The 21389-nt window shown below is 36.2% G+C and overlaps 1 protein-coding gene across 1 annotated transcript in view; it reads left to right on the top strand.

Annotated features, from left to right (window-relative positions):
- The window catches only part of SLC23A1 (solute carrier family 23 member 1), a 604245-nt gene that overhangs the window by 369917 nt on the left and 212939 nt on the right, over positions 1-21389 (top strand). The window contains exon 6 of the mRNA XM_053718546.1: positions 7113-7180. Coding sequence (XP_053574521.1) covers positions 7113-7180 — 68 coding nt within the window. The remainder of the gene's footprint in view (positions 1-7112; positions 7181-21389) is intronic.

The following is a 21389-nucleotide window of genomic DNA, read 5'->3' as shown; positions in this document are numbered from 1 at the left end:
TAAAAAAGATAGTATGTTGGGCTATCACTTTTTGTTTCCTAGCATGTGTTGTGTACGGCTACAACTTTAAAGGGACACTGAACCCAATTTGTTTCTTTCATGATTCAGATAAAGCATGCAATTATAAGCAACTTTCTAATTTACTTCTATTATCAATTTTTCTTTGTTCTCTTGCTATCTTTATTTGAAAAATAAGGCATCTAAGCTAAGGAGCCAGCAAATTTTGATTCAGAATCATGGACAGCACTTTTTTATTGGTGCTGTCCAATCAGCAAAGACAACCCAGGTTGTTTACCAAAATGGGCCGGCATCTAAACTAACATTCTTGCTTTTCAAATAAACATACCAAGAGAATAAAGAAAATTTCATAAAAGGAGTTAATTAGAAAGTTGCTTATAATTGCATGCTCTATCTGAATCAAGAAAGAAAAAATTTGGCTTCAGTGTCCCTTTAATGAAAGCACAAGGTGGAGGTGCTTAAAGCATCTACATTCATTTAGCAGTTGTATAATTACTTAATATAAATTGGGATGGAGATTGTGGTGAAGTGGTCAAACATCAATTCTTTAACATTTAACATTCATATGTTCCCCTTATAAGTTTAGTATCTTGCTTATTATTAAATGGACCACACTTCTTAGTTTTCAGCCTTTGCCGTCAAGGACCGATAACTTGTTGGTTTGTTAAATAATGTCTATTTTGGATCACAGGTAGATTATCACAAAGATTTAGCCAGGGATTATCTCACATACAAATTCAACCTATTAGTTGCCCATGCTTAGGCCTCTATTTAACAAAGTCTGGCGGATCTGATCCGACAGTGCGGATCAGATCCGCCAGACCTCGCTGAATACGGAGAGCAATACGCTCTCCGTATTCAGCATTGCACCAGCAGCTCACAAGAGCTGCTGGTGCAAAGCCAACCCCTGCAGACTCGCGGCTAATGGGCCGCCAGCAGGGAGGTGTCAATCAACCCGATCGTACTCGATAGGGTTGATTTCCAGCGATGTCTGTCCGCCTGCTCAGAGCAGGCGGACAGGTTATGGAGCAGTGGTCTTTGTGACCGCTGCTTCATAACTGCTGTTTCTGGCGACTCACCAGAAACACGGGCCGTCAAGCTCCTTTTGGAGCTTGATAGATACGCCCCTTAAAGTGGCATTCCAGCCAAAATTGGAATCCACATGGATGCATATAAGTAAGTTTGAATATAAGTATATTTTGTAATATAACTGTATTAGCAAAAATGCTTCTTCTAAAAGCTATAACTCAGACATCCTCAAACTTGGCCCTCTAGAGGTTTTGGAACTACATTTCCCATGATGCTCAGCCAGCTGATATGCTGGCTGAGCATCATGGGAAATGTCATTCCAAAACCTCTGGAGGGCCAAGTTTGAGGCTGTCTGCTATAACTGTTTCAAAAATATATTTAAGTATGCACCAACATTTTAAACACAGCACTTGCTCAGAGCGCTAAAGGTTCTTGTACCATCTGGTGATTACTCAATTTGTTAAATCCTGACATAATGCAAGCCCCCTGGATCTCTGAGCAGCTGCAGTATTTAAAATGCTGGTGCACTGAGAATAGCTAGCTATGTTTCACAAGCACGTGCAGAGAAAAATGTTAACACTAAAACAGCGATAACTTTTACTAGAAACATTTTTGCCATTACATGCAAAAATGTTTTTTTTTTTTAACTTTCTTGACACTGTGTTAGCCAAAAAATAAGATTAAAAATTAGATGAAAAAAATAATAATAACTACAAAGGGTAAGTGATATGAAGGGGGTATGTGAACTATATTTGCTAAAAAACAGACGCTGCCTCCCTTACTAGTGGGGTTTTCTAACAACAAACATTCACAAGGTATGATTTGGAAAAAAAGGAAGATCTTGTGAAGGGGGTGCCTACGGCGATCTGATTAAAAACTTGGAAGTATAAATATTTGAGTATATGAGAATAATATTATATAGCCTAACAGGTAACTCTAAGAGTTCCCCAGAAGAAAATTGACTAATTTATTTTTATCGCATCGTAACCCTTTTCTTCGAATTTATTGGCCAGGATTTTGGATTGTTCCTCATAGTTGGATAGGTTAGAGCAATTTTTTCTTACTCTTAACAGTTGTCATGGTGACAACTCCTATAGTCAATATAATTGTTGGAGTCAACTTTTTTAAAATATGTTTTAGTTTCTATCTGTTCGTTAATAATTTCTATCTCTATATCAAGAATATTAATTTTTTTTGTTTATTAAATTCATGTGTAAAATTTAGACCAAATCTGTTTGTATTTAAATCCTCAATAAATAATTCAAGGAGTTCTGTATCACCTCTCCATATGAGGAACATGTCATCAATGTAACGTTTGTAGACACATAATACAGGCATTTTATAATTATATGTAAGTGATACCTTTATTGGCTAAGGAAAAAGGATTTTTTTTTTGCAAGCTTTCAAAGCACTATGACTATTTCATCAGGCATCAATACATGTCAATACATGTATATTACAAATATGTTTCTATTCAAAAATGTAATTAATCTATGTGCATTTAAATTTTCACCTTTAATTGAGTTAATTTGTATGAACCTGCATTTTTATTAAAGGTTTAAATTAATCTTTCTAACTATCTATAATTTATTTATTTTAGGACTGTTGCATACAAATTTTAGTTAAAATTTTCCAATGGCCTCTATGGAAGGGCAAAAGTTTGTAAATATAATTTAATATTTTTTCCCTTGTAACAACAGTATAAAACCACTCCAGCTGAACCTCTTTGTTCTACAAATAATTAACAAAGTATATTTTTTTATATGATATAAACACCTTGAGATTTATATATAAAATGTTTAGTTATAAGTAATGACACATTTTCAAATATATATTTCAAACAAGTCACTGCAGGGAAAGTGCACAATAGTTCTAATCTTGATTGGACAGAAAAACTAGAAATATATATGAACAAAAATGTAATTAATCTGTCAAGTATAACACTTGATAAATCACAAGAAATGTTGCTATCTAAGGGTCTGAATTTTGTGCCTTCAAATCAATTTAATCTTTTTTGAGACAGTATAAGATGTCAATCAATTTGTGCACAAGATTACTTTGCGCAAACATTTTTTAGTTACAATTGATATGGAGACACAAAATAAAGGAACCAATCAGGGACGTACACAATCGGAGGGATGTAAAAAACTAACTTTTTCTGATTGGTGTACAGTTGCAGATTTGCAACAAATGTCTAGAGATAATGTGTCAGATATTAACAATGAGGGTGATAAAATTGGGTCAGAAGCAAAAACTTAAAGACAAGGAAGAAAAGTAATTTTTACCCAGTTCACACAAGATCAAAAGTCCTTTACATATTTGAGAAAACAGCAGAGGACAAGCTGAGAACTCTGAATGATAAGAGTAAAAAGAAAAAGAAATGCACATATTCAAATCTAACACCTAAAGAAAAATGAGCACTAAAAAGGTTAGGTAAAGATGAAAATATAACGATAAGGCCTTCTGATAAAGGAGGAAATGTTGTGGTCTTTAACATCACTGATTACATAGAGGAAGCAGAAAGACAACTAAAGGACACTGAGGTATATACTAAATTAAAAGACAATCAAACACAAACATATAGAAAGGAATTGTTTTGTATAGTATAAATGGCAAAATATAACATTATCATCAATACATCTACATATGATAGACTTATACCCCAGTTCCCAGTGACACCGGTTTTTCACTATTTTCCAAAAATCCACAAAGACCCACTCTTTCCCCCAGGCCATCCCATAATTGCCATCAATAGATTCCCTCAATGAATCACTGTCAGAGTTAGTGGATACTAACTTGCAGCCCTTAGTCAGGGACTTACCAAGTTATATAGAGGACACAACTGATTTACTTACTAAGCTAACAAATCTTGAATGGAAATCTACTTATAGATTTTTGGCAGTAGATGTATCATCATTATATACTTCCATTTTACACGATAAGGGCATGATTGCTATGGAGAACATGTTTGATATATATGGCCATTTTGAACCTATTACCAAGCAGGTTTTACTTAATGCAATAGAAAATGTACTGACTCATACCTTTTTCATGTTTCAGAGGGATTTCTATCTGCAGAGATAGGGGACAGCGATGGGGGCAAAATTTGCCCCCTCGTATGCTAATCTCTTCATGGGATGGTGGGAGCTGTCCCATGTCTATGCAGATCTGAATCCATTCAAAAACAGAATCATACAATATTATTGCTATATTGATGACCTTCTTTTCATCTTTGATGGAGACAATAATATGGCCAATGACTTTTGTAATTACCTGAATCAAAATGGATGGAGGATCTCATTCATAGGAGAAAACAACTCAGAGTCCAATCATTTTTTGGATATACAAATAATGGGTGATGTTGTTAGTGGTCAAATTGATACCATGCTCTATAGGAAACCCACAGCGGGAAATACAATTTTACAGTTTGATTCTTGCCATCCTAAACATGTAGTCAGAGGAATCTTCAAAGGGGAATATATCAGAGCAAGAAGAAATTGTACTAAGGAAGAGGATTATCAAAAACAAGCACAAGTCATTTCAAATAGACTGAAAGACAAAGGATATCAAGAAGCAATGCTCGAGAAAGTAAGAAATGATGTAGAACTCATTCCTAGGAGAGATTTACTCAGGTATAAACAATGCATAGAAAGAGATTCATTACCACTTAGAGTGACGAATATCACAAAATATGCAATATTATTAAGGAATAACTTCTTATATTGCGCACAGATCCAATTATCAAAGAAATTGTAGAAAAAGGGTTGTGATTTTGTCACTAGAAAAGGTAAAACATTGGCAAACTTTTTGTCTCCTTCTGATTTGCCATCAAAATCCAACATTAGTTGGCTTAAAAAGAAGAAAGGTTTTTCAAATGTAGACGTCCTATCTGCAAAACATGTTTTCATGTTACAGAAGGTAGTAAATTTAACTCTAGCAGCACAGGACATGAACATGACATTCATTTCTTCATAAATTGCTCAACTTCACATGTTTATTTACTTACATGTCAGATCTGCTTAAAACAATATACAGGGGAAACTAAGCGACCTCTAAAAGATAGGTTTCTCCAACACTTAAGATCTATAGAGGATGACGAATCAGATACACCTAGCAAGGCACTTCAAAGAACTACATAATGCTGATGTCTTGAAACTAACCATACAGGGCATAGATCATGTGCCGGTATGAAAGAGAGGAGGTGATAGAGAGAATAAACTTAACAAGCGAGAGATCTATTGGATGTTTAAACTAAAAACTTACAGTCCTCAGGGACTGAATATGAGAAGGGAGTTAGATTTATTTACATGATCTTTTTATTCTCTCTTTCTCTCTCCATATTTTACAAACATGGATATGTTGTTGGCTTCACAATATAAATGTGTCAGTTCATAGTTACATTGATTTTCACTTTATTATTTTAGACTAATATCAAAGGTGTTAACACATGATTTTCTATGAAGAAACTAATCTCTTTATTATATTGCTATATTAATCAGATACTTTAAAGCGTTAGCACTTTTTTCTCTCCCCCTCTTTTGATGAGCTAGCATGTATTTAAAACTGTGTTAAATATAATACAGATAATCTTGATACCTATCAACACATTCTTTGATAAGGGAAATATAAAATATATTTACCAATATTGTAACCGACAGCAGACTAATGACTAGATAGAATTACAATATGTTTCCTAGCTTTTTGCCCGCTTTTTGGCATTTCTAATATAATGAGATGTATTGCTTTAAGAGAATTTTGAATAAATAGAGATGTGTTAAGGTAGACTAACATGCAGTAATCAAGTGTGCATGCACGAAACGCGTTTGCAGGTGTATCTGTTCACACACACTGTGATTTGATAATATGGATGCCGTATATCGTTTGTGCTTTTAAATGGATTAAATAAAGCATTGGATTTTATGTCATGTTTGGAGCATTTCTGGAAACAGTTTGCTTCATGTTCTGGTATTTGCATTTGTTCTGGTATTTGCAAATATATATATATATACAACATATAAAGGTGTCTACCTGTACTTGCACCTGTCATTTGGCCGTTTGGCTGAACTAAAGAATTAAAGATTCTTATATCAAGTTTGCTGTCTCCGGGTCTCCTCCTTCATTTCCCCTGGTGGGACTTACCCTTTCCTATATATATATATATATATATATATATATATATATATATATATATATATATATATATATATATATATATATATATATATATATAATATATATTATTTTGATTTATTTTCATGTATTTTAGCTCTGAAAATTAAGGATTTTCGAATTCTCAGAACTTGAATTTCACCCTGATGACTTCTCATTCATAATATCTCTTAATGGCTTTAACAAATAACAGCTGCAAAACAATACACTTAGTGCTAACATTATGACCGTGGCTCCTCCAAATAGTTGTTTGGAATTTTGTTATTGAAAAGCAGTAGCAGAAAAAAAGATGTTAATTTGTTTTAAAAATGTTTAGATGTGGCTTATATGTTATTCTATAGCAAGACAAAACAAAATGTTTTGTAATAACATGGTGTTAATTGTCCATTTAAAAATTTAGCAATTACAACAGCTATAAAAGATAGAAATATTTAAGTTGTCAAATTTTTCATTGCTTCAGTTTTTCAGCAATTTTACACCTTAAATCATTATTAATTAAAATGGACATGATGACTATTTCAAAATTAAGAAGTGTGTTTACAATGAAGTTAATATACAGTACATGAAAATGTGATAGAAGAAACATAGATTGTGATAGCAAAATAGAACAAGAAGGGCTTATTGAGTCCAATTTTCCTTTTGAAGAGTGATACCAATCATTTTTTTTGACAACCAGTTCACTTTTACTAGAAGAGGCTATTTTTAAACTCTTTTTGAGTTGGCATTCAAAGTTACAACATAAAATATTTAAAGAAATAAAATTGTACCGAGCATTTTCTGAATGCGTTTGCTAAGCTCACAAAAATATCTATAAATCCCATAGTTCAGTATTTTTCACTTACCAGTTTTCCAGTGTATTAAGTTATAACTTTTTAAAATGAATTGTCTTCATATAGAAGAGATATATGGAAATGGAACAGCACCATTCAACACCACACATATTTGGCAACCAAGAATGAGAGAGGTAAGGTTATTTAAGTTTTATTCTATTTAATATTTCAGCAGATAATTAAATCCATATGACATTATTGGGGGGAGGTAATATATATATATTTGTTTTCATTTTAAAAAAAGGGGTTTATTGAAACCCAATTTTTATGTGAGTCAGTTCAGCTACATTTTCTTATATTAAATAAACAAGTTATTTATTTTAAATGTATTCTGTATAGAACCATTTCTTTACAACAGCCTTAAAACACTTGAACTTTCTCAGCCTTAAAATTGCTTCTGTTATTAAATTTACATATTTAAAAGTTAAGACCCTTGCATGAGAGAAAATCAGGAGCATGTACTTGTCTTGAGCACTATGTGTGCTGTATATATGCATATATATATATATATATATATATATATATATATATATATATATATATATATATATATATATATATATATATATATATATATATATATATATATATATATAGAGAGAGAGAGAGAGAGAGAGAGAGAGAGAGAGAGAGAGAAAGTTAGTTCTCTCCCTGGTCTTATCAAGTAAATCAAAACTTTATTCCTTTCAGGTTGGTGTAATGAAGGGGTGAACACCCCAAAGCATCACTAAGGAATAAAGTTTGTATACACTTGATAAGACCAGTGAGTGCTTCGTCTAACTAACTCTGTGATTTCCTCTTAGCACCCTGGCATGTGTTTTAGCTGTTAGTGAGAGTGCACCTATCTCTACAATATATACAGTATATATATATATATATATATATATATATATATATATATATATATATATATATATATATATATATATATATATATATATACATACAGTAGCAGAGATGTGCACTCTCACTTCCGTATCGTCTAGTGGGTGCTAGTGGGTAATGGTAATAGCAATGAAAGAAACTTGCAATTGCTGGTACTTTTCAACATTCTTTACTGTGACAATGTAACATTTCGGGGATAATATATCTATAATATAACGTTACATTGTCACAATAAAGATTGTTGAAAAGTACCAGCGAGTGCAAGTTTCTTTCATTGCTATATATATATTAGGCAAGTGAATTCATTTTGTTATGAATGCAGATTCCTTAACAGAACACGGATATTCGTTTAGTTTTCAGAAACAAATATCTAACCGAATGCACCACGAAATTAAAAGAAAACAAATAAAATAAAATACTGTCTAAATTTGTCATCATTCATTTGTAACCTGAGGGGTTACAAATATTTACCTATAGCGCGCTGGAGAGCAGTGCTGATCTGACCCTTCATCACAGAGCCCCAGGCCATACTAATAGGAGGTTTAGTACACTGTAAGCCTCCTATTAGCACGGCCTGGGGCACTGTGATGAAGGGTCAGGATAAGCCCAACTCTCCAGCACGCAAAAGGTACGTATTTAACACTACAGGTGAACTTATTCCCCTATAGCTTAAGAAGCATTTACATTTGTTTAACAAAAATAAATGCACAAGCAACTAATATTCTGCTGATCTATAATATAGGGTTGTTAATATGACATCTAAATTGTGGAAGTTTAATTTTGCCTTGTCCATTTAAATGGAAAGCAGCAGCTGATAAATAATCTATTACTATATTTATTGATTTTGGAAAGGTAAATGGTTGGGCTGGCACTAATAGGACAATAACCTTAGCCTCTTTGCACTGCTATCTCTTAAATACTACAATATCCCTTAAGCCTATTCTTCTTGGCCGTTGGGCTTCCCAACTCATTTAGTTGCTGTTGCTAAGCAATACTACTTAGTCCTACCCCTTGTATGTTGTATCAAGAAGCAGCAACAATCTATATGCTAAATACAGCATTAGATATTAAGGTTAATCTGTTAGAACATTTTATTATTTAACTATTGTTTGTATATAACTATATGTTTAGACCCTGCAAATAATTTAAACACAAAGTTAAAGGCACCTCCAGAACAACAAATCACTACTGAGACCTAGCTGATCACATCTGCTAAGCCAATGAAAACAAGCATATTCAGGTAGCTACCGATCATCAGCTAAAGGTTCATTTTGAATGTCATGCCCCTTGAATAGAGAAGAGAATTGACTCATCATTTTGAAAGTTAATAATAAAAGGACAAGGATTGAGGAGAAATGTGATTTTCATAAAACTCTTAGTAACACCAACCACCACTGATATCTTGCATTTCAGCCACTGCTCGCGCATCCAAATTATACTGTGTGAAACTGTAGTACAGTTAGTTGATTAACCAACTGAGCCATCTCACAATATCCTTTAATAAATCACATATATAATTACATAGAAAGTTGGGTTATTTATGCACATTAAAACAACATTACTGTTGGCAGCTTGCTTGCTTTATTTGTAATGAATAATTTGACCTATATATTCTGGTAATTTATTTTATTTTGTGTAATACCATGTTGATTGTAAACAGTTTTTTTAAATAATTTAATTGGAAACAATTTACTTCATTTTTGTGGTGGTTGATGTATGATTAAAAGAAAAAAGAGGCACGGAGCCAAAGATTTTATATTTCCTATATCAATAACTGTTTCTATGGCTACAGTGAAGTGAATACAAGTTTTAAAAGCAAGTTCAAACTGAGTAGAGCGACTGCAATAAGCGGCACTGGTGCATCTCAGTTGTATGGAAGTGATACAAATAAAGCTACACTTCATGGGCTTTTATAGCCTATCTCATAACTGCTGGAGACAACGGTACTTACTAGACATGTGCATTTTTTTTTGTTAAGAATGCAAATTCGTTTACGAAACACAGATATGCGTGTCATTTTTCGTGAAAAAATACCCAAACAAATGCTCCATGAAATTTAAAGAAAACAAAGAAATAGTGACAAAATTTGTCAGTATTCATTCCTTTCCTTTAGATCTACCTTCCCCCCTCAGAAAATTCATATTTCTCCTTCCCTTCTACCTTCCCCCCTCTACAACACACATGAACTTTATTCCTATCTCACATCCCTCAGCCCGCCATGCTTTACTAATCAAAAACTTAAACACTCACATAAGACACATTCTCATCTCCTTTCACTCACCATATTTCTTCTTCTTGCAGCTGGGAATGTCTCGCCTAACCCAGGTCCACCCCAAATGACACCTCATACACCTTGCACATGAAACCCTCTAAACCTCATTAACTGCACCTCTATTACTACACCCCAATTCTCGTGTGCCCTTTGGAATGCACGCTCGGTATGCAATAAGCTTACATCTATTCACGACCTATTTATTTCACGTTCACTTAACCTGTTAGCCCTCACTGAAACTTGGCTCTCCTCCTCTAACACAACTGCTGTAGCCTCTCTGTCCTATGGCGGCCTGCACTTCAGTCACACTCCCAAGCCTGGAGACAAACAAGGAGGAGGAGGAGTAGGAATTCTCCTGTCTCCACACAGTACCTTTCACTGCATTCCTTCACCCCCTTCTCTTTCCTTCTCATCTTTTGAAGTTCACGCTATCCGCCTCTTCTCCCCTATAGCTCTTCGTGTTGCAGTTATCTATCGGCCCCCTGGCCCAGCATCACAATTTCTGGACCACTTTGAAGCCTGGCTTCCACATTTTCTCTCTTCTAATGTCCCTTCTCTCATCTTAGGGGACTTCAACATACCCCTTGATAAGCCTAACACGCCTGCTGCCTCTAAACTTCTATCCCTTACCACCTCTTTAGGCCTGTCCCAGTCCCAGTGCACAACATCTCCAACACACGGTGACCATAGACCTGGTCTTCACAAATCTCTGTGCTGTTTCCAACTCTCTTAACTTCCCCTTTCCTCTCCCACCATCTATTAACATTCTCTCTCACTCTACCTGCTACATCTTTGCAAGCCCCCAAAAAACTGTTACCTCACAGGAATTTAAATGACTTGGATCTCACAGACTTTTCCACTCAACTGAGTCCTCTGCTCTCTGACATTTCATCCCTCTCTTGCCCAACCCTCGTGAGTCTACAGTATAATTCGGCACTAAAATCAACACTTGACAAAACTGCACCCTCCACTCTTCGACGTACATCAATCACTCGACGGCAACCGTGGCACACTAAACAGACCAGATATCTTCAGCGATGCTCACGGGCCGCTGAACGGCAGTGGAGGAAATCACGCACCTTTGCTGATTTCCAACATTATAAATTCACCCTTAAGTCCTACAACTCTGCGCTCAGCCTTGCAAAACAAGTCTATTTCTCCTCCCTCGTGTCATCTCACACATCCAACCCCAGAAAACTGTTCTCAACCTTTAACTCCCTTCTACGTCCGCCTGCCCCCCCGCCCACTACCAACCTCACTGCTCAAATTATTGCTGATCACTTCAAAAATAAAATTGACACCATTAGAAAAGAGATCTGCACCTTGCACCCCGCAAACCCAGCGATCCTACCCACCCCTTCTATTAACAAAAATCTATGCTATTTCCCTCCTGTAACAGAGGAATAAGTCTCTGCACTCCTATCCTCGGCTCATCTCACAACCTGCCCACTTGACCCTATTCCTTCACGACTTATTCCCCTTCTCTCTGCTTCACTAACCCCTACCCTAACTCATCTCTTTAACCAATCCCTCACTGCTGGCACATTTCCTGACACATTCAAGCATGCGTCAATCATACCAATCCAAAAAAAGCCCTCGCTTTACCCCTCCACGCCTTCTAACTATTGACCGGTCTCCTTACTTCCCTTTGCTTCAAAATTATTGGAACGACTAGTCTATAATTGGCTAACTCAATTTCTCACAACTAACTCCTTACTTGATCCACTACAATCTGGTTTCCGCCCTAAACACTCAACAGAAATCGCTCTTGCTAAAGTAACAAATGACCTGTTATCAGCCAAAGCAAAAGGCCATTACTCATTACTAATTCTTCTTGACCTGTCCGCAGCTTTTGACACAGTTGACCATCCTAAAAATACTACATTCATTTGGCATCCGAGACACAGCCCTCTCCTGGTTTGCATCATATCTTTCAAACCGCTCGTTTTCAGTTTCCTTTAACAACATATCTTGTGATCCTATGCCTCTTTCAGTTGGAGTACCGCAAGGCTCTGTCTTGGGTCCCTTGCTTTTCTCTCTTTATACATCCTGCCTTGGAAAACTTATAGCCTCCTTTGGATTCCAGTACCACCTATATGCTGATGATACCCAAATCTATCTTTCCTCTCCTGATATCTCTCCCTCTTTACTCAACCAGATTTCTGACTGCCTCTCTGCAATTTTCTCTTGGATGTCTTCACACTACCTCCAACTCAATCTGTCCAAAACTGAGCTGCTTCTTATTCCCCCCTTTTCAAGACATCCGACACCTGACATTTCTCTGATGGTTGGAGACTCTTTTCTCAACACCTCACCCCAGGTCCGCTGCCTTGGGGTCACACTAGACTCAGAACTCACATTCAACCCACATATACAAACGCTTACCAAATCCTGCCGGTCACACCTACGCAACATTTCCAGAATTCGTCCCTTCCTTACTCAAAATACTACAAAAATACTTATTCATTCCCTCATCCTGTCACGCATTGATTATTGCAATCTACTCTTAAATGGCCTTCCAAAACACCGCCTCTCCTCCCTCCAATCTATTATGAATGCTTCTGCTAGACTCATCCACCTAAGTCGACGATCTACATCAGCTGCTCCGCTCTGCCAGTCTCTACACTTGCTCCCCATACACTCCAGAATACAATTTAAAGTATTAGCCCTAACCTACAAAGCACTCAACAGTCTAACTCCCAACTATATCTCCTCTCTCATCGTGAAATACTCCCCATCCCGTCCTCTTCGATCAAACTCTGACCTACGTCTCTACACTCCTGTTATCTCTACATCCCACTCCCGCCTCCAAGACTTCGCACGTGCTGCCCCTGTCCTCTGGAACTCTCTACCCCGCTCCATCAGACTGTCTCCAACCTTGTATAGCTTCAGAAGATCCTTGAAAACCCACCTATTCAGAGAGGCTTACCATCTCTCCTCCATCCCACATCCGAACCAAGCTAATACATGTACATGAACTGCCTTACTCACTGCTGCAAATACAACCGATGTAACAAGCTACCCCAACCTTATGTCTCTGCACCCTAAACCTATAAACTGTGAGCTCTCCGGAGCAGGGCCCTCTTCCTCCTGTGCTAAATTTGTTTAGTCTTGTTATGTTTTGTATTGTATCACAGATCTTTGTCATTGTATACCCCCATCGTTGTACCCAGTGCTACGGAATTTGGCGGCGCTATACAAATAAATGATAATAATAATAATAATCAGCGGTCGCCAACCAGTGGTCCATGGACCATTTGTGGTCCACGAGGAGATGTTGGTGGTCCTTGACACCATCAAGCAGGAATTAATCTCCTCTGCACTGCATCTCCCTACAGTGCCTGGCTGGACATCAGTGAAAACTGACAGAGGAGGAGTTAAATTACAATCTCCCTACGCACATTGCGTAGTACTGCGCAACTTGCGTAGCTAGATTCTATTTTTAACTCCTCCCGCTCAGCATGCTGCTCAGAGGAAGATGCTTCCATTCTAAAGCCAGCAGAGGTTGGTATAGTATCGGCTTGAAATAGTGGAATTAAAGTATATAAAAAAAGAAAATATCTTTAAAAAAAAAATCTCTCATATTTCATTTATTTTCTTCCATTTACCTGTCTCTTTGTAGTAGTTCTCCTAATTCCTTCAGATGGACTTACATCACTGTTTGTCTTCCTTCCCTCCATCTTCTTTTTTTTTTATATTAAATATTAATTATTTTTCATTCTAATAATTTACCCACGCACAAAGCCATTCCACCTTAATTTCCAGTAATTTCCATCCAGCAGATCAGCCATATCCCACCAGTATTATAGTTATTGCCAGTAACATCAGTCGTAGTTAGCTCACATCCATATTGAGAGCTTTCTGATATAAAATTAATTTATGACTCCAATGTCTGTCCATGATCATAAGTAGTTTTGAATAATTCCTAACTGGGGAGGTGACTTGGAAGTCTTGTGGTCCTTTAAAACATAATTATTTTTTTCCCACTTTCTGCCTCTCTGTTTCCAGCTCAAAAGTTGGCACTCACCCTTCATCTGTCATTAAGTTAATTCCAAAAATTAATTCTTAAAAATGTGTAAATATATACATAATGTAAACTTAGCTATGTTTATACTAGTTATGTACAGTATGTGTGTATGTATGTACTGTATATATACACATTATAGAGGTTTGTACCGTTTTTAAAAAAAAAATCATAGTGACGTCTCTTATCTTCACACAGAGAAGCCGCTCTTTGCTTTGAGAGCTGTGATTCAATGCACCAGATCGGGTGAGGCTGTCAGCACTACAGACAGCACGGTACATATCTTCAGCGAGATGCTACCTACCACACTTTGTAAAAATAAAAAGCAGGCAAGACGCTCACTTGGCTTTTGTTTACTAAGAGACTTACTCAGTAATCTTTTGGTCACTTATTTGAGGAAGGCTGGTATAGGATGACTCTATGTCTAGCAACTAGATCTGTTGGAGGGTACATTGGCATCATTTTCAGTGACCTCTCCTTCGTTACAGCTTAGGTTCGCTTAGAATGAAAGACAATGTTTCCTGGGAACTCTACTAATCTAAATTTCAACAAATGTAGCTTGTATTGCTCTGTCTGCATACCTTTGAAATAATGTTTGGGTTATTTTTTTTTTCTATATTATATATAATTTGCAATCTAAAATTTCAGGATCGCATTATGTGTTTAGCATAACTCTTTTTACAGGTAATGTTTCTACTTAGATTGAGACTCTGTGTAAGCCTGTGCAGCTATTGCTAATACCCCTATTCGCTTTATACAGTATTAATGTCAATAGGCTCTATAAGCTCATAACAGGTTTAGTCATTTTTCTTAGCATTTAATACTTGCTGAAGTACCTCCATTAGGTATACTTGTATTCTAATATATTTCTTTTACAGGTGAAAGAGTTTATTATCATAATGGAAGTGGGCAGTAGCCTACTATGAACGTTAAATTTATCACTAGGGATTACCTCTTTATTAACACTGCACACCCACCCTTGGGTATTGGACCCATGCCTAAAGGGTAACATAAATCTTTGTAAATATCCCATGATATTGGCGTGTCTACGTTATACTATTGTATACCTGTATAATACAGATCTGACTGTTATGATATTTTTTCCCCTCCTGTATTATACCCTGTTTCACATTTCAAGCTGATAGGCTTTTTTTTTTTTCAGAAGCCCTCAGAAATAGTATTGAGCCTCACTCTCGCAAGATAAAATATTCTCTTTGGCTCACTCTGATGTAAAATAATCTCCATTAGATTCCATTATTGCATATATTTAACTCTACTTTATATACTACGAGCAAATTTTTTCATTTTTTTTTATTTTACCCTATATACTTCAGTAATCACTGACGGCCATTAATTGCCATCTTTAAGCAACAGAACTCATAATCGCACACCTTTTTCACGCTTCCGGTAATACTGAGCACTGTATTATATTTACTTGTCTTGCAAGCTTGTTAGCTAAAAGGATGTCTTCCATTTCTTTGTTATTTAACCGATGTAATGGAATCATAGGTCTGTCATATTTTATGTATATTACAATATTACACTCTGCAAACGCTAGGTGTCACATTTAGTATAAGTACCCCTATTAAGCCTCTATCTGTCCTCCCCTTACTATCTTAAAACACTAAGGGATTATACAGGCAAACATTAATAGATTTTGCAGATATGTTGTAAATTTCATAACAACGCATATTCAAGCATTTAGTATAAAAGGGCCCTGCTAGTATTTAGGTTTGACACCCATGTGGCACCATGATGTCGATAAGTGTATATAGAGACATCATATAGAAGAGAAGAAGGCTGTCTTGTACCGACTGCTTACTTAACTCACCTCCTCCCCCCCCCCCCCGCGACTTAATGTAGGTCCCCGGGGGGTAATATTATATTAGACATTCACCCAACCTGGTGAATTTTTTCTGCGGTATTAACCCGCTACCTTCTACCTATTTAGGCTTATAAATCATGCCCATGAGGGGCTATATATCACTAACCTTTTACCTATATAGGTCTATAAATCATGCCCATGAGGGGCTATATATCACTAACCTTTTACCTATATAGGTCTATAAATCATGCCCATGAGGGGCTATATATCACTAACCTTTTACCTATATAGGTCTATAAATCATGCCCATGAGGGGCTATATATCACTCACCTTTTACCTATATAGGTCTATAAATCATGCCCATGAGGGGCTATATATCACTAACCTTTTACCTATATAGGTCTATAAATCATGCCCATGAGGGGCTATATATCACTAACCTTTTACCTATATAGGTCTATAAATCATGCCCATGAGGGGCTATATATCACTAACCTTTTACCTATATAGGTCTATAAATCATGCTCATGAGGGGCTATATATCACTAACCTTTTACCTATATAGGTCTATAAATCATGCCCATGAGGGGCTATATATCACTAACCTTTTACCTATATAGGTCTATAAATCATGCTCATGAGGGGCTATATATCACTAACCTTTTACCTATATAGGTCTATAAATCATGCTCATGAGGGGCTATATATCACTAACCTTTTACCTATATAGGTCTATAAATCATGCCCATGAGGGGCTATATATTACTAACCTTTTACCTATATAGGTCTATAAATCATGCTCATGAGGGGCTATATATCACTAACCTTTTACCTATATAGGTCTATAAATCATGCTCATGAGGGGCTATATATCACTAACCTTTTACCTATTTAGGCTTATAAATCATGCTCATGAGGGGCTATATATCACTAACCTTTTACCTATTTAGGCTTATAAATCATGCTCATGAGGGGCTATATATCACTAACCTTTTACCTATTTAGGCTTATAAATCATGCCCATGAGGGGCTATATATCACTAACCTTTTACCTATATAGGTCTATAAATCATGCCCATGAGGGGCTATATATCACTAACCTTTTACCTATATAGGTCTATAAATCATGCTCATGAGGGGCTATATATCACTAACCTTTTACCTATTTAGGCTTATAAATCATGCCCATGAGGGGCTATATATCACTAACCTTTTACCTATTTAGGCTTATAAATCATGCCCATGAGGGGCTATATATCACTAACCTTTTACCTATTTAGGCTTATAAATCATGCTCATGAGGGGCTATATATCACTAACCTTTTACCTATTTAGGCTTATAAATCATGCCCATGAGGGGCTATATATCACTAACCTTTTACCTATATAGGTCTATAAATCATGCCCATGAGGGGCTATATATCACGAACCTTTTACCTATATAGGTCTATAAATCATGCTCATGAGGGGCTATATATCACTAACCTTTTACCTATTTAGGCTTATAAATCATGCCCATGAGGGGCTATATATCACTAACCTTTTACCTATTTAGGCTTATAAATCATGCCCATGAGGGGCTATATATCACTAACCTTTTACCTATATAGGTCTATAAATCATGCCCATGAGGGGCTATATATCACTAACCTTTTACCTATATAGGTCTATAAATCATGCCCATGAGGGGCTATATATCACTAACCTTTTACCTATATAGGTCTATAAATCATGCTCATGAGGGGCTATATATCACTAACCTTTTACCTATTTAGGCTTATAAATCATGCCCATGAGGGGCTATATATCACTAACCTTTTACCTATTTAGGCTTATAAATCATGCCCATGAGGGGCTATATATCACTAACCTTTTACCTATATAGGTCTATAAATCATGCCCATGAGGGGCTATATATCACTAACCTTTTACCTATATAGGTCTATAAATCATGCCCATGAGGGGCTATATATCACTAACCTTTTACCTATATAGGTCTATAAATCATGCCCATGAGGGGCTATATATCACTAACCTTTTACCTATATAGGTCTATAAATCATGCCCATGAGGGGCTATATATCACTAACCTTTTACCTATATAGGTCTATAAATCATGCCCATGAGGGGCTATATATCACTAACCTTTTACCTATTTAGGCTTATAAATCATGCCCATGAGGGGCTATATATCACTAAACTTTTACCTATATAGGTCTATAAATCATGCCCATGAGGGGCTATATATCACTAACCTTTTACCTATATAGGTCTATAAATCATGCCCATGAGGGGCTATATATCACTAACCTTTTACCTATATAGGTCTATAAATCATGCCCATGAGGGGCTATATATCACTAACCTTTTACCTATATAGGTCTATAAATCATGCCCATGAGGGGCTATATATTACTAACCTTTTACCTATATAGGTCTATAAATCATGCCCATGAGGGGCTATATATCACTAACCTTTTACCTATATAGGTCTATAAATCATGCCCATGAGGGGCTATATATCACTAACCTTTTACCTATATAGGTCTATAAATCATGCTCATGAGGGGCTATATATCACTAACCTTTTACCTATATAGGTCTATAAATCATGCCCATGAGGGGCTATATATCACTAACCTTTTACCTATATAGGTCTATAAATCATGCCCATGAGGGGCTATATATCACTAAACTTTTACCTATATAGGTCTATAAATCATGCTCATGAGGGGCTATATATCACTAACCTTTTACCTATATAGGTCTATAAATCATGCCCATGAGGGGCTATATATCACTAACCTTTTACCTATATAGGTCTATAAATCATGCCCATGAGGGGCTATATATCACTAACCTTTTACCTATATAGGTCTATAAATCATGCCCATGAGGGGCTATATATCACTAACCTTTTACCTATATAGGTCTATAAATCATGCCCATGAGGGACTATATATTACTAACCTTTTACCTATATAGGTCTATAAATCATGCCCATGAGGGGCTATATATCACTAACCTTTTACCTATATAGGTCTATAAATCATGCCCATGAGGGGCTATATATCACTAACCTTTTACCTATATAGGTCTATAAATCATGCCCATGAGGGGCTATATATTACTAACCTTTTACCTATATAGGTCTATAAATCATGCCCATGAGGGGCTATATATCACTAACCTTTTACCTATATAGGTCTATAAATCATGCCCATGAGGGGCTATATATCACTAACCTTTTACCTATATAGGTCTATAAATCATGCCCATGAGGGGCTATATATCACTAACCTTTTACCTATATAGGTCTATAAATCATGCCCATGAGGGGCTATATATCACTAACCTTTTACCTATATAGGTCTATAAATCATGCCCATGAGGGGCTATATATCACTAACCTTTTACCTATATAGGTCTATAAATCATGCTCATGAGGGGCTATATATCACTAACCTTTTACCTATATAGGTCTATAAATCATGCTCATGAGGGGCTATATATCACTAACCTTTTACCTATATAGGTCTATAAATCATGCCCATGAGGGGCTATATATCACTAACCTTTTACCTATATAGGTCTATAAATCATGCCCATGAGGGGCTATATATCACTAACCTTTTACCTATATAGGTCTATAAATCATGCCCATGAGGAGCTATATATCATTAGTCAGATTTTGCACAAAATAAATAAAACTTTAAGGTATCATTGTAAATCTTATAATGTATATATCCGAGGTATGCTAGTAATACGGTAGGATATACCTGTTTTCAATGTGTCTATTATGATTTACTTCTATTATCAGCCGTGTTCACTCTGTAATAACTTGTTTTTTTCCTTTTTTTGTTTATATGTGGCTTTTGTTATGCTACTTACCTTAATAAAAACCTTTGATTATAAAAAATAAAAAAAAAATCATGTTAGTGGTCCACGGGATTCAAAATTGTGAGTTTACTGGTCCCTGAGGTCCGAAAGGTTGGCAACCCCTGCTTTAGATCATTGTTTCTATTATAGGTAAACCAGTGCACAGATGAAATAACCATCTGATGGTTGAGAGCAGGTTAGTAGCCACGGTGTTACTGATTAGCTGATTACTTCACCTGTGCACTGGTTCAGTTATAATGAAAACCTTGCCTGTTGGGGGTACTTGCATACTGCGGTTGAGAAACACTGCTTTAGATTACCTTAGGGTTTGGAAATACCTCTAGCGTGCAGGAGAGCCGCACTAATCCCGATCCATTTTCACAGAACCCCAGGTCATGCTAATAGAAGGTTTAGCAAGGCAGATCCCAGAACCTGCACTAAAGGCGAAGGTCCTTTAGCGCAGGCCCTGGGATCCGCCACACAAATCCTCCTAGCACGGCCCTGGGATCCACTGCACTAATCCTCCTCCTTTTTCACCTGTAGCAACGGAAAATTTACATTTGTTTAACGAAAACAAATGTTCCGCAAACAGTCAGTATTTTTTTAGTTTAAACCCAAAACAAATAACGAATAGCACAGCAGCTAAATATTCTAAATATTTGGTCTGAAAGATTTGTCCTAACCAATTTCTTCACCTATGTGCACAAATGTCCCCAAATCTGTTTTATAAAATAACACCTTAGAAACAATGTTAATGTTGGGTTTGCGCACATAAAAATATGTGATTGGGCTTGCGCACGAATTGAGTGTTTTTTCCACTTTTTTTGCTCCATTAACTTTTATGGCGAAATAGGTTATTGCCTGAGTTCAAGAGTGATAACTTTTTACTTTCAACTTGTTATACAAGCGCAACCCAACGGTCGCAAAAAGTTTACTTCTAACGCAATTAACGCTCTTGCAAGAGCATTAATTAGTGCTCTACTTGTAATCTGGCCCCTTGTGTGTATCATTATACATACAGGCATCAGATGTACAGTGTTCACTGCCCATATACCATGAAGCTGGGCGAACCTTGTCCGCACTGGCCTTAGTACATAGGACCCTATCAGTTAAAGAACCATTAAATATGGATTAATTGTAAAATATATAAGTGCAAAATAAAACACAATGCAATAGCACTTGCTTTGAATTGTAAATGAGAAGTAGATTTGTTGTGAGAAATTTAAAAATGTACTTCAATTTGCCAGCTCACTGCATCATGTGACAGCTGTCGGCCTGTCACAGACTCATATACATAGCCATAGTAGTAGTAGCTGGTGCCTCAGAAAGTGCTCATATAAAAATGCTGTGCATAATTTGATAATGGAAATAAATTGGAAAGTTTGTTAAAACTGCATGCTCTGTCTGAATCATTAAAGTTAATTTTGACTTTAGTGTCTATTTAAGCTCCGTTATAA

The sequence above is a fragment of the Bombina bombina genome, chromosome 6 (assembly GCF_027579735.1).
Source record: "Bombina bombina isolate aBomBom1 chromosome 6, aBomBom1.pri, whole genome shotgun sequence".
Lineage (NCBI taxonomy): Eukaryota > Metazoa > Chordata > Amphibia > Anura > Bombinatoridae > Bombina > Bombina bombina.
This window is presented reverse-complemented; position numbering and strand designations above follow the sequence as displayed.